At 44.5% G+C, this 13,691-nt stretch overlaps 1 protein-coding gene and 1 long non-coding RNA gene across 3 annotated transcripts; one reads left to right on the plus strand and one right to left on the minus strand.

Moving 5' to 3' along the window:
- Positions 1–2,480: 2,480 nt before the first annotated feature.
- On the minus strand, positions 2,481–4,344 carry LOC137764967 (uncharacterized). The gene is made up of 2 exons (XR_011074094.1): positions 3,892–4,344; positions 2,481–2,928 (listed from the first exon to the last, which is right to left on the minus strand). It is a non-coding gene; the product is annotated as an uncharacterized lncRNA (long non-coding RNA).
- A 138-nt stretch (positions 4,345–4,482) lies between these two features.
- On the plus strand, positions 4,483–12,463 carry TSN (translin). 2 transcript variants are annotated; one of them, XM_068545285.1, is made up of 6 exons: positions 4,483–4,698; positions 5,876–5,969; positions 6,938–7,034; positions 8,699–8,814; positions 9,762–9,841; positions 10,483–12,463. In XM_068545285.1, the coding sequence occupies exons 1-6, from the start codon at positions 4,633–4,635 to the stop codon at positions 10,714–10,716; spliced, it is 687 nt and encodes a 228-aa protein (XP_068401386.1). In that variant the 5' UTR covers positions 4,483–4,632; the 3' UTR covers positions 10,717–12,463. The 2 variants fall into 2 exon arrangements, with proteins under 2 accessions (XP_068401386.1, XP_068401387.1); XM_068545286.1 differs by lacking the exon at positions 9,762–9,841 and having other exon boundaries at positions 10,483–10,714.
- Positions 12,464–13,691: the final 1,228 nt, after the last annotated feature.

Here is a 13,691-nt window from a genome sequence, read left to right on the forward strand (position 1 = left end):
GCCTGGGGAGATCCTCCTCCTCTCAGGTGGGGCCTCAGTCTTCTCAGCCGTGAAGAAGACTTCGGGTGAGATGATTGTTAAGTCTCCTGGGGTAGGGGTGGGGGAGTCTGCACTCTTTAGTGGCAGCAGCAACACTACTAACGATCAGACTGGCAGCTGGCCTTCTGCATGCCCCAGGTGACAGGCTAGTGTCGCCTGTGTTTGTCCTTCCACCCTCCCTCCCTCCCTCCATTCCTTTCTTCCTTCTTTCTGATTTTGTATGTAGGCGGGGAGGCTGCTTGGGTGGGATGGTTCTCACTGAGCTGGACCGTACACACTGCCTTTGCATCCTGTCCCAGCACGCGTTGCCAGGGCCCCCCCAGCCCTCCCCGCCCGGGCACTTAACAACCCAAGTGCCTCCAGGCACTTCCGCAGACCCCTGATTGGACGGTTGAGTGTGCTCACTGCAGGTCTCTCCCTTCCTTTTCCCCCACTGCCCTCCCATACCTGCTGGGACAGAATAGTGGCATGTCTTTCCCATTGTGCCACCATCACCACCTATGGGCTGGGGGCCCAGCATGGCGAGGGCTGCTGGCTGGATTTGAGGTGGGGCTGGCGGCAGAGCGGGACCAGCTGCAGGGCGAGGAGGGATGTGCTGAGTGTCCGGGCAGCTGGGCCTTGGGAGGAGAGGGCTCTGCCGGGTGGTCCTGAGAGGGGACCCGGTGGGCACCGGCAGGGGCCGGGGTGCCTGCCCAGCCCCGCCCACCTTCCTCCTCCCCTGCTCTCCCCACTTTCCATCACTCTGCCTGGTCCCTGCAGGGCCATCCAGCATGCCACCCCTGGGACGTGGGCCCAGCTACCAGAGTCAGCCTGCTTGGCCCTGCCCCGCTGCCCCTTGCTCAGGCACAGGGCTTCTGGGCATGGAACTGAAAGGGGCAATTTTAGGGGAAGAAGGGGGGAGCAGTTCTCATCTGTGTCACCAGGCTCAACAGTGGAGCCTCAATGCATGTCACCTGACAAACTAAAAATTCAGTCTGCAGACCATTTAGGGCCACATGACCTGAGGCTGGGAGGGACGTTTTTTTCCTCTGTCCTGTAGATGACTGTCACCTGGGCCACATCCTGCCCTGTGCTGGGTTTAACGTCATGCACAGCCCCAAATCCAGACCCCGAGTGTGGCAGTGACCCTGGCAAAGCTGGGTGGACCACCGGGGGGATGGGGGTGGGGAGAGTGGAGAGTGGGGCCTGCCTAGAGGGTCCAGGTTCCCTCTGAAAACCCATGGACTGACTCACCAATGCCCTCCTTCATCCCAGGCTCCTTTCCTGCCTTCAGTGGGGCTGTGGGTCATGGTGTCCTGGGTCCTGCAGTCTGAATCCTGGTGCCCTCTTCCCAGCCTGTGTTAATCATTTTGTATTTTCTGTATTTTCTGATGTTTTGACACCTTAAAAAGCTTGCTGGCAGTTTGGGGTTAGCAGGTGCAAACTATTATATCTAGAATGGATAAACAACAAGGTCCTACTGTAGAGCACAGGGAACTGTATTCAATATCCTGCAATAAACCAGAATGGAAAAGAATATATATATTTATATATGTAACTGAATCACTTTGCTATACACCAAAAACTAACACAACATTGTAAATCAACTACACTTCAATAAAGAAAAAAAAATCTCGCTGGCTGCAGAGAGACTGTCCCTCCCAGTGCTAGCCAATTGTTAGAGACAGCAAAGGGCTCAGTCTGGAGTATCTCCTTACCCGACTCTCACACACCAAGCCAATATGTCCCCTCCCCTAAATCATGCCAAGGCGAGGTACCAGGCAACTTGAGACAACTCCTATAGCCTGAAGTCCACCAGAAGTATTCAAATTGGCCAGTCCTGAGCTAATCACCCTGCCCTGCCCTGCCTTGCCTTTCCCAGCGACACAGCCTCTGGCTTGGCTTTCCCTCACTCCTGCTTCTGCTTCCTGACCAAACCTGGTGCTTCCCTGTGTGGCCCTGCCTGGCATGGTGCGCCCTGTCCTCTCAGGAGATGCAAGGAATAAATTCTTCTGTCAATGGCACTGGCCTCTCCAGTTGTCATTATGTCAGCTCTATAAATTAAAATCTCCTGGTTACACAGCCCAAGGCCCATCTTTTTTTTCCTCTCTCTGCACTGACTCCCTAACCCCTTCTCCTGTTCTCGGACTGCAGGCCACAGCTCCCACCCAGACTTCTGTTTCTCCCCTCTTGCCCTTCAAGGAACCTTGCAGACGTGCACCACCCATTACCTTGTCTGCAGTACTATTAAATAAGGTGTAATTTCACCCTTAAATTAGCCCAGAATGTCTACAGTGTTAATACTCACACTGGGGAGAGGGCAGCCAAGCTGGCTCCTTCAGGCCCTGGTGGGCAGGGGAATGAAAATGAAATCAAGCTCTTTGTAGAGGGATTTGGCAAAATATGTCAAGAACTTTAAAAACAGGACTTATCAAAAGAATGATCTTATTATCATTTTTAAATTTCTAACTTTTTAAAAAAATTTTATTTTTATTTATTTATTTTTGGCTGCATTGGGTCTTCATTGCTGCGTGTGGGCTTTCTCTAGTTGCGGCGAGCGGGGGCTACTCTTCGTTGCGGTGTGCAGGCTTCTCATTGTGGTGGCTTCTCTTGTTGCGGAGCAAGGGGTCTAGGCACGTGGGCTCAGTAGTTGTGGCTCGTGGGCTCTAGAGCGCAGGCTCAGTAGTTGTGGCGCATGGGCTTAGTTGCTCCGCGGCATGTGGGATCTTCCCGGACCAGGGCTCGAACCTGTGTCCCCTGCATTGGCAGGTGGATTCTTAACCACTGCGCCACCAGGGAAGTCCCTTTTGTCTTTTTCATATAGCCATTCTGACAGGTGTGAGGTGACATCTTACTGTGGTTTTGATTTGCATTTCCCTGATGATATCTTTTCATGTGCCTGTTGCCCATCTGTATATCAAAAGGAAATGATCTTACATACTGATAAGAGCTTACAAAGACATTCATCACAATGCCATTTATAATAGAAAGAACCGAAATAGCCCATAAGGGACTGACTGGGTTAATAAACAGGACATGTCCATTCCACCAAAAAAAAAAAAAAAAAAATTCACATTAACAACGTCTGCATTTCAAAAATTATTTTTAAAAATGGTAAAAAAAATGAGAAAATGTTAATTTTTAAGTGATAAGGATTACTAGAATTGAATGAGAAAGATCAAAACTTTATAGTAAGATGTGTAAAAAGCATAGCAAATTCCCAAAAGAAATTTCAATATGTATATAAGATGATAATAGCATGGTGATGAAGACAACTCATTTAGATTACAGCTTCATCTTGTAATAGCTGCATATGACTCTAGGCAAGTCAATTGATCTGTTAACATAGTTACATCATTTATAAGATAAAAATAGTATCAAATTCGCAGAAGTATAATGGAGATAAAATAGGACATTTCATGTAAAGTTTTAGAATAACGTCTGGCGCAAAGCAAACAATAAGCTATCATTTAGTTGATATAAGTAATCATTTAAATTCATATGGAGTGTATCCTACACACACATACACATTTGTATTTGTAGGGTAGATGTATGGAATAACTGCAAGGCTAAACAAGAAATCATTACAGCGCTTGCCTCAAGGAAGGGGAATGAGGGAAGGTAGTAGTTGAGAAGGAGAGAAACTTCCCACCCGGCACGCTTAAAAATTCATATAATCTAAAAAAAGGCAACACAATCCTACAGAGAAGTTAAAATTTAAAAAAAGTACACAGAGAAAAATTTCACTTTCAATCCATCCCCTTATTTACAGTCCCGCATACACTTTTATTTTTCCCGAGTATTTTTTTGCGGAGACGAATGTACTGTTTCCCTTTTTACGAAGATTGCAATCTACATTCTTTTTATGCGTACCCTTCAGTATCGAAGCATCTTCCCGCCAACTGCTGTTGGATCAAACACCATGTACAGTAGTCAGCCTTCCGTATCTGCGGTTCCGCACCGCAAATTCGACCAACCCGTTAGAAATATTCAAAAAAAAATCCAAAGTTCCGAAAAGCAAAACTTGAATTTGCGTGCACCAGCAACTATGTACATATTATTCGCAGTGTATTTACAACTATTTACTTAATGCATTTTATTAGGTATAACAACTAATACCTAATTACAAGTAAGTAAAGTATTACAGGAGGATGTGCGTAGGCTATACTCAAATGCTACGCCATTTCATATAAGGGACTTGAGGATCCTCAGATTTTGGCATCGTGCAGGGCTCCTGGCACCAAACACCCAACAGGACACCGGGGGGTACTTCACGAGCTAATAGCGGGCTGCCCCACACCTCTAAACCCAAGCCCCAGTCCTCAGGCCCACGTGGTCCGAGGACCCCTTCCTGGGCTGTTTACGGTGATGCCTGTCGGAAGAGCCCTGCCCACCTTGCTATGCCTTCCGGGCAGCGCCTCAGGCAGAGCGGCGGACAGCCCGGCCTCCTGCGCGCCGTGGGCCTGGGAGGACCCCAGCGACAGCCCCAGCGCAGGGCCCGGTGGACGCGGCCGCGGCGGTGGCGGGCGTTGTGACTGACGGCGCCGGTTGTCTCCCGAACGCACTCGGCTGGCCACCCTCGCCGCCGTGGCTGACACTTGTGCGGCCGGCGCCATGTCTGTGAGCGAGATCTTCGTGGAGCTGCAGGGCTTTTTGGCTGCCGAGCAGGACATCCGAGAGGCGAGACCCCTCTCTCCCCATCCCCTTTCCCTCTCCTTGCTTAGCTGGGCCGCGACGCCCGGCCCTCTTCCGTCGCTCAGATTCGAGTGGTGGGGAAGCCTCCGGGGGTGGGTTGCTCCCCGTCTTGTTTCGGCTCAGGGCACTTCCCTCCCCCGGCCCTCGATTCTGCTGCCAGGTCCTGGTCCCCTGTGTTCGGGGCTCGGTTCCTTGGCATCACCTACCTCATTTGGGTGTCAGTTTTCCTCCTTTTTAGCGTATGTTTATGTCGAAGCCTCAGTTAGCGCTTGGGACTCAGACGACACGTGTTTGTTGTGTTTGTTTATTGGTGTGTTAAAAGCACGTGTGCCCTTCTCTTTAAAACTCTCCTATGGCTTCTCATTCCACGTAGAATAAAACTCCAGACTCTGCTGTGGCCCACAGGTCTCTCTCTCCAGTCTCATTTTACGCCTTTTTCCGTTGTGTGTTATGCTCAGTTTACCTCCCTTTTATTCCTCTAGTTCCCCAAATAGCTTCCTGCCTCAGGACTTTTGCATGTACTGCTTGCTTCTCCCGGAATGCGCTACTTTCCCACTCTTTTCCTGGTTATTTCGTGTTCACCTCCTTGACGTCAAAATATAAATAATTTTTTACTCTGTTATGTTTACTTCTAGTAGTGCATTACCATTAAAAAAATTGTGTGATGGTTATTTTTTAAACGCCTCCCCCGTTATACTCTAAAGGAAGGAAGGGACTGTCTGCTTGGTTCCCCAGTAGTTACACAGTGCCTAAAAATGTGCTCAGTGAATATTTGCAAAATGAATGAATGAAAAATACCCGATCCTTGTATTGCGTTTCATTCTTCTCTTGTTAGTTTACGTGTGGGTGCCTCATCTCCTTTAGTGTTGCAGTGGGATATTTTGGGTGAGTGGGTGGCAATTAGCCTTTGAAGTCTATATCAGGAATCTAAGGCTTTTTAGTGTCTTCCTGAAGGTCTCACAGAGGAAGTAAGTGGAAAAGTCAGAATTCAAATCTGGATATTTTGTGCACCATTCATGTCCTTGTAAAGTTTGCTAGTGTTTTGAATATATGTGAAGGTGTCATAGATCAAATATGCTATTTAGTATATTTGGTTTGAGGCTATGATAATATAATGATTATGTTGGATTTATTTGATATTTTCATCTTTAATTTTTTCTAGGAAATCCGAAAAGTTGTGCAGAGTTTGGAACAAACAGCTCGAGAGATTTTAACTCTACTGCAAGGGGTCCATCAGGGTGCTGGGTTTCAGGACAGTAAGTTCTTTGTTTTGATTTTGAAGGTTTTTATCCAATTTACTGATCTCTCATTTAAAGAGTTAATTTACATCCAGAAGACATATCAAATCTGTATTATTTACTCTGAAAAATGTCTCTCATGCTTTATGGTGAGTAAGAATTGGTGAAGTGGGTGAGCTGATCATTTTACAGGTTTCCAGAATTCTGTGTATTTTGGTTGATTTTCTGCTTTCACGTAGGTTGAAATAGGAATGTCTTCTCCTGTGATAGAGTTATACTGATGATAATTGTGGTAGTTTCATAGCTCTCTTGTGTATCTAGCAACTTTTATTTGGTTCTTTTTCTTAAACCCAGTCTTTCAGTCATTGAAAATAATTTAATATGCATTTGTAGATAATGAAATGGCCAGTGTAAAATGTTGTCAATGTGTTTACAGTCAGCTCTTGTTTGGGTGTCAAGTACGAGAAGTTTAGACATGGAACCTCCATTGTAAGATGTAGTCAGCACAACTGAAAGAGCTGAAATATAGTTTCAGATAGATAATGATATAATGATGTAATTAACAGGTGTCAGGGACCAGTCATTTTTCTAGGTGATACAGAGTTGGTCAGCCTGATTGAGAATAATTATAAAGCTGCCTTTTGACCAAATATGGGAGCTAGAAGCAGCCCAATTTTAGGCATCCTTTGGGGACTGACTAGGAAAGGCAGCTTAAAGGTGAGGTTATTTATGACAGTTTACCAGTATGTTTCCCAACATATTCCCTTTTAGCAATTTTTTGTTTGTTTATTTTTTTAGTAGGGAAGCTAGATATGAAATTTTAAGAGCCAGCTTGAAAGCAGAGATGCATACCCTACATTTGGTCATGAGATTTAAAAAAAAAATTGATTTATTTCCAGGTAGACTACATAGATTGTTAAGCAAGAACTGTATTTGAAATTTGCTAAGTCTGTCATTATTATGTTTGATTATCTTTTCGTGATCAGTTCCAAAGAGGTGTTTGAAAGCCCGAGAACATTTTGGTACAGTAAAAACACATCTGACGTCTTTGAAGACCAAGTTTCCTGCTGAGCAGTATTACAGGTTTGTAAGACAACTAGCATCTCTTATAACGTTAAGTAAAAAAAGGCAAGAGAAAAATTATACGTACTAAATGATTGCTTCGGTAAAAATCCCTCTACTTAGAAGAAGCAACAGAAAGGAAAAGGAACTGTTAATAGTGGTGGTATTTTAATGGTGACAAAAGTGTTGATTTTATTTTTTTCTCCCTTTTACTTTCAAAATTTTCTTAAGGAACATGTATAATTTTTGCAATGGAAAGGTAATTAAAAAGAAAATATGTATTGTGTGAAGGTCAAAATAGGGAATATCTTTTTAGTATATTCAAGTTACTTGTGAAGTTGGATGAACCCTATCTTTGCTGTTAAGGTTATGGGATTAAGTGGCAGTGTATGTGTGTGTGTATAAATACACTGAATATCGAATTTCACTGCCAAGTGACATATGTGGGTAATATCTTATGCCATATCTCGTTGAATGTACAACACTATTAATTTTAAGATACAATGTTATTTTTCATACTACTAGGGAAAAAATTTGTTGTTAATCATAATTGTGAAATGTAAATTGTACAATACATCCTGATTTCATAGATGTTAAACTGGGAAAAACTGAGTGTTGATGAAATATAGTAAATAGGAACCTAAACTTTCTACTTACGCTTGCTTTCTCACTAGAGAAGATATTCTTTTAGGACACGTTATAGGCAAGAAATAGTTAGGACGTGTATATGGGGAGTGGATAGTATAACCTCACAAGATTCTTTAAAGGTAGGGGCCGGCAAACTACTGTGGCCTTTTATATTTTATATAAATATATTTATATTTTAAAGAGTTGTTAAGAAAAAAAAAAACAAATAAGAGTATGTGACAGAGACTGAAAGTGACCCACAAATCCTCAATCACAGAAAAAGTTTGCTGACCCCTGCTGTAAGGTAATAACTGATGCTTAGAGAAGTAGGACAATAGAACTGGCAGGGTCTTTAGAGACCATGGTGTTTGGAGTTCACACACAGGCTGCCCTCTGGCTGATTTGGACCTCAGAATGTTTTGTTTGGCCTGGGTTTTGTTGAAAGATGGTTTTGAATTTGTTGCCACATTTGAAAATCAGGAGGCATAGCATAAATATCTAGGGGTTGTAAAATTTCTTATTTCTTTTTCAGGCTCCTAGCTTGGTTTAACTGCAGTATCCCAAGGTTTTAAGTTCACCTGTTTAGTGACTGCACATGGTAGTTATTTCTTATGAGTGTGAATCAGGAGTTTCTTGATACCCTGCACTCAGTTCAGAGCATAACACAGTCAGGTGCTGAGGCTGATGTACAGTTGGGGTTCTCATCAATCTTCATTCGCCCACATTTATTTCTCTCAGAGCAGTGTTATTGTATTTACTGATTAAACTTCTAAAGCACAGTTGCTCTTGTCCATAGCCTTTGGTTGTAAAGTTTTGCATTCATCAAAATTGGACCATGCTTCTCATTCATTAAAATTATAGTAAGTAGTTGTTATAAATTTGGACTGGCAAATCCAGTCCAGTGTACTTACGCTGCATCCATCTCATATACTTAAATGTCACATTGCTCTTACACGTTTTATAAGTTTTATTTGAAAAAAGGGCCCCACTCCTCACATATCTGGCCATGGCTGCCCCCGTCCTGTCTTTCTGACGCTGGTGCCTCACGCTCGCCGCAGGTTTCACGAGCACTGGAGGTTTGTGCTACAGCGCCTGGTCTTCTTGGCAGCCTTCGTCGTGTACTTGGAGTCGGAGACCCTGGTGACTCGAGAGGCGGTCACGGAGATCCTTGGCAGTGAGTGTCCGCAGGCGTGTCTACCTGCAGGGCCAGCTGAGGTTTTGGCGGGGGGGCTTTCTATTTATGGAAACAAATGAGAGCTAAATGGAAAACTGGTTACTTGGAAACAGAAAAACTAAAAATGTGTAGGGGCTTGCTCTTTGTACTTGGGTGTTCCTTTGAGTTTTTAAAAACGTCAAGCCTACAGAAAAAAAGAACAGTGCAGTGAACCCCTGTGTACCCCCCACTTAGATCCTCTGCTTGTTCACATTTTGGCCCATCTGCTTAGTCTCTTACTGTGTGTGCCTTGGGGGCACGTGTGAACCGTTTGAAAGTCAGGTGTAGAGACCATGACTTCTCATTTCAGTGCTTCAGCGTGCACTTCTAAAAACAAAGGTATTCTCAGGCATAACTAGGTACCATTCTTGGTGGTATTATTATTATTTTTCTTTTTGGTTAAAATTTTATTTATTTATTATTTTTGGCTGCGTTGGGTCTTCATTGCTGCGCGTGGGCTTTCTCTAGTTGCGGCGAGCGGGGGCTAATCTTCATTGTGGTGCGCAGGCTTCTCACTGCGGTGGCGGAACACGGGCTCTAGGCGCAGGGGCTTAGTAGTTGCGACGCGCGGGCTTAGTTGCTCCGCGGCATGTGGGATCTTCCCGGACCAGGGCTCGAACCCATGTCCCCTGCATTGGCAGGCAGATTCTTAGCTACTGTGACACCAGGGAAGCCCTTTGGTGGTATTATATTTTGAAAGAAGAATGGAAGGAAAAATTGAATTCTGCTTGAGAGTATGAAAAATCCACAGTGCCAAGGATATGTCCAAAAGATAGTTTTGAAGGACTTGTTCCTTTTTCACTTTGAGAGAAATTACATGTGTGTGTGTGTGTCTGTATTTTTAAAAATTTTTAGGTGTAAGTTGTATTTCCATCACGACCTTGTCTTTACTTTGTTATATTTTTTAGTTGAGCCAGATCGGGAGAAGGGATTTCATCTGGATGTAGAAGATTATCTCTCAGGAGTTCTCATTCTTGCTAGTGAACTGGTAAGAAGCTTAGTGATTTGTCATTTGCTCTTTTGATTTTTCCACTTCCTTGTCAGTTTTTTTAAATGGGTACAAAAATTCAGCAGTCTCGTTCTTTTCTAAGCCACCTGTCGGTCACAGGGTAGTCACTGACTGTGTACTGTGTGTGGTAGGCTTTGCTGGGATGGAGGTTCAGACGATGAGGTGGCCGTGCACACTTAACTACTGTGTGCACTTTTAAAAGATGAGAATGCCTCTTCCTTTCAAAGTAGTGGTAAGGCATGCATTCCTGGTGACTGCGTTAATTCATGTAATTGTTTGGGGGAACAGTTTAACTGTATAGCTGTATAAATTATTCTTGCCTTTATCTCCTTCATCTCTCTCCTGAGAAATTATCCTATAAAAGTAATTCAAAAGAAGAGAAAAAGCTGTTATAAAGGTGTTCACTATAACCTATTCATATTTATGAAAAGTTGGGGGCCACAGAAACTCCAACAAGAGGCCAATGATTTCTTAAGTTATTAAGTAAGTTAGTAAAATCAAGCAGTTGTCAAAACTGGAATTATGAGGGACAGTATGGAGAAGTTTTGCGGCCCGCGGGCCTGGTGGCCAGCCTAGGAGGAGGAGCCCTGCTGTGACGTCCCCGCTTCTCTGTCCCGCAGTCGAGACTGTCGGTCAACAGCGTGACCGCCGGAGACTACTCCCGGCCCCTGCACATCTCCACCTTCATCAACGAGCTGGATTCCGGCTTCCGCCTCCTCAACCTCAAAAACGACTCCCTGCGGAAGCGCTATGACGGCCTGAAGTACGACGTGAAGAAAGTGGAGGAGGTGGTCTACGACCTCTCCATCCGAGGCTTCAACAAGGAGACGGCGGCGGCCTGTGCGGAGAAGTAGGGGCTCTCCGCGCGCCCCGCTGACCCCAGCCCGGCGCCTCTCACGGTCGTTAGGATGCCCATCGCTAAACACCGTGCTTCATTTTCTTAACCGGTTGTGTGGTGTATCAGAGTTGAAACACTTTTTTGGGGGGTGAAAGAATAGCCTTTACGAGGACAGATTTTTGTTTGTCGTTTCAGTGAATTTGCTCTGTAACTCAGTGTATTTCAGTTCTGTCAAAAAGTGTAAATGCCAGCCTCTTGGTAAAGTTCTTTTCTTGCTTACCCTGATGCTGTCGATGTACTGATGGAGAGCTTTACTGTCTTGTTTGTGATTCTTCCAGGAGTGACCCTTGATGTTTTCTATATCCAAATTAGCCATCCATACCCAGGTATGCCCTGGATACCGTATAAAAATAGTTCATTCAAAAGGATGGTTGTCAAGCGAAGGACAAGTTATTTGATATTTTCCTTCCTCATTTTAAACCTTCTGAGTAAATCACATGTTGAATTTTTTTTGCAAGGGAAGTATAGCCCCAGGGTTCTCTCTCACTGCCATCAAAATATCAAAGATTAAACTGCGAAGTCAAGTTCAGCAGATTATTTGGGGACATTTTTGTATTAAGCGTTGAGTAACATCGTCTGGCTCTGCTTACCAGGTGGGGAGTAGGGGTAGCGTTTTAAAACACCTCTGTGTTCTGATGTTGCCTTAACATTCTGCTGTTGCAGCAGGTAAACATTGTGTCCACACACATCTTGAACTAACATTTCATATGATGTATTTCTGATCTATGAAACTTTTTACCTAATAGCAAGGTAGACCGCTAGGTCTGGGAGTGTAAAGCCACTCAGCGGAGTTAATTCTCAACACCCTGACTGGTGATGTTCTGACTGAAGAATGCTGTGCTTTGTCTGGAAGTAAGAGAAAACCTTGAATTAAAAAACAAACAAACAAAAAAATTAGCTGATTTCGTCATGTTTTTTCGAGTAAGCAGTTCTCTCAGGTTGTTGATTATTCCAACAGTCAGGTTTTACAGTTTTGGGCAAGTCACACGTATCTCATTGGCACCGTCCCCCTCCCAACTTTCAGGTAGTACTTGCCATGTAATTTTGCTGTTGAAGAGATATTATTAAAATGGTGACTTAATCCACAGCGTCTTGGAGCTCACTGAAGGGAAGGTGCCAGTGTGTCCAGAATAATAGGAAGTATTTAGAAGTGTCACCCTCTCATGCCTAATACGGGTTTGGGCTTCCTGTTTGTACAGTAGGATATTTGGCATGACCATCAGAGCTATTATCAGGCTGAGTTAAGGACTGATCAAATTTTCCATCATGAGGAAAGAAGTAGAAATGAGACATAAATTGCTACACATAGTTGCATTTTAGAACAATTTTCTTGACAGCTCTTTCTGCAGAAGAATTTGGAAAGAAAAAAGTTAGAGTCTTAAAGTGCCTAGGATGGTCACCCCAAATGTGCAGTAATAGCACTGCTTGGGCTGAGCATACAAGGCTTTGAATTCCATGATCAGACATATGCAGGAAGTTTGATCATAGCTTTCTTTGCCTCTTTAAGTATCAGTTCTGCTTGAGAACAGTAGAGTTCTTGGCAGAAGTTGTGGATTTCACTTTTCACAAATAACGTTTTAAGTGGAGGAACACATTCTGGTTTTATACTCCATTCGGGGATGTACAAGTGTCATGTGTATGATTATTCCGTTGTGTCTGTTGCCCGCTTGTTGTAAAGCAATAAAAACAGTTTCTTTCTTTTCTTTTTTTTTCTTTTTGGTCTTTTTGTCACTTCGTGTGCTGCCGTGAGAACTCTTCTACATGGGCAGTAAGTTCTGAATGGTTTTTGAGGCTGAAGATGACGGGTGGTGAGCCCACACTGCTGTGTGGTAGAGCAGTCAGAGGACAGCAGCCACGGAGCTGTGTACTGTAAAGCGTAGGTAATGTTGGTGTGCTCTCCCCTGGTTGGGAAATTACTGGTATTTTAACTGAAGATGTTGAGAAGCCTTGGCTCTGGTTTCGGGACACCAAGATTGCTTTTTCCAACTTTAGAAAATCAAGCAGGTTAGAGAAAATAGAGATGAGTTAGTGGATGCTTTCTTTATAGATTTATTTATGAAGAGAAGAAGAGAGCCCCGTAAATACTAGAAAGGATTTGCCCTGTCTTAAACTTGAACAATGAGTGATGCTTAAGAGAATTTAATAAAGAACAAAAGCTCCTTCGGCTGTGTTCTGAGACCTTGACTTGAGCAAGGGGCTAAAGGGATGATTTAGATACAAAGGTTGCTCCTGCCATCGTTTCGTGATTGTGCGCTCAGAAGTTGTAGCTTTCTTCTTTCGTGGTCTGGACCGAACTGTTTGTCCCAGGTGGGACGTCACTGTCACGCCTCACAACAGAATAAGATTCTCCCTGAGCCTGAAACAATTTCTTTTCTCAGTAGTCACTGTAATAAGCATTAAAAAAATAAAAACAAACCATCCCCCTTCCCCCCATACAATAACATTTAAGGGAGGTGAAACTGACTGGGATGGTTGGTTGAATGAGGAAGGCGTGAAGGAGACGGAGGCATCCAGCCTAACTGTCAGGTTTCTGGTCTGGAAGCCTCAGGAGGCTTAGGTGCCACTAGCCAACATGAGGGCCGTAGGGGGAAACGCGTGTCTCGAGGCGGCTGGACACAGTGTGCTTGCTTTTGGACGTGTGGGACTGATGGTGCTTGTGGAGCTGCTGGCCGAGGTGTCCAGCAGGACTTCGGGTGAGAGGGAAGTGGGGAGTCCTCGAGAGAGCTTCCGGTGGCGTTAGTGTATGTGTGGTAGGTGAATCAGGAGAGCGGGTGGGATCTCCCTGGAGGGCGTGTGGATTGAGAAGCCTCGGGGCTGAGGACAGAGCCCTGGTTACCAGCAGGGGGAGGGAGGGAGTGGAGCCACAAGGAGTGGTCAGAGAGGTTGACAGAACAGGGAGAGTGGCTCGGCACAGAAGCCAGGGGAAGAAAG

Source organism: Eschrichtius robustus, chromosome 5 (genome assembly GCF_028021215.1).
Source record: "Eschrichtius robustus isolate mEscRob2 chromosome 5, mEscRob2.pri, whole genome shotgun sequence".
NCBI lineage: Eukaryota > Metazoa > Chordata > Mammalia > Artiodactyla > Eschrichtiidae > Eschrichtius > Eschrichtius robustus.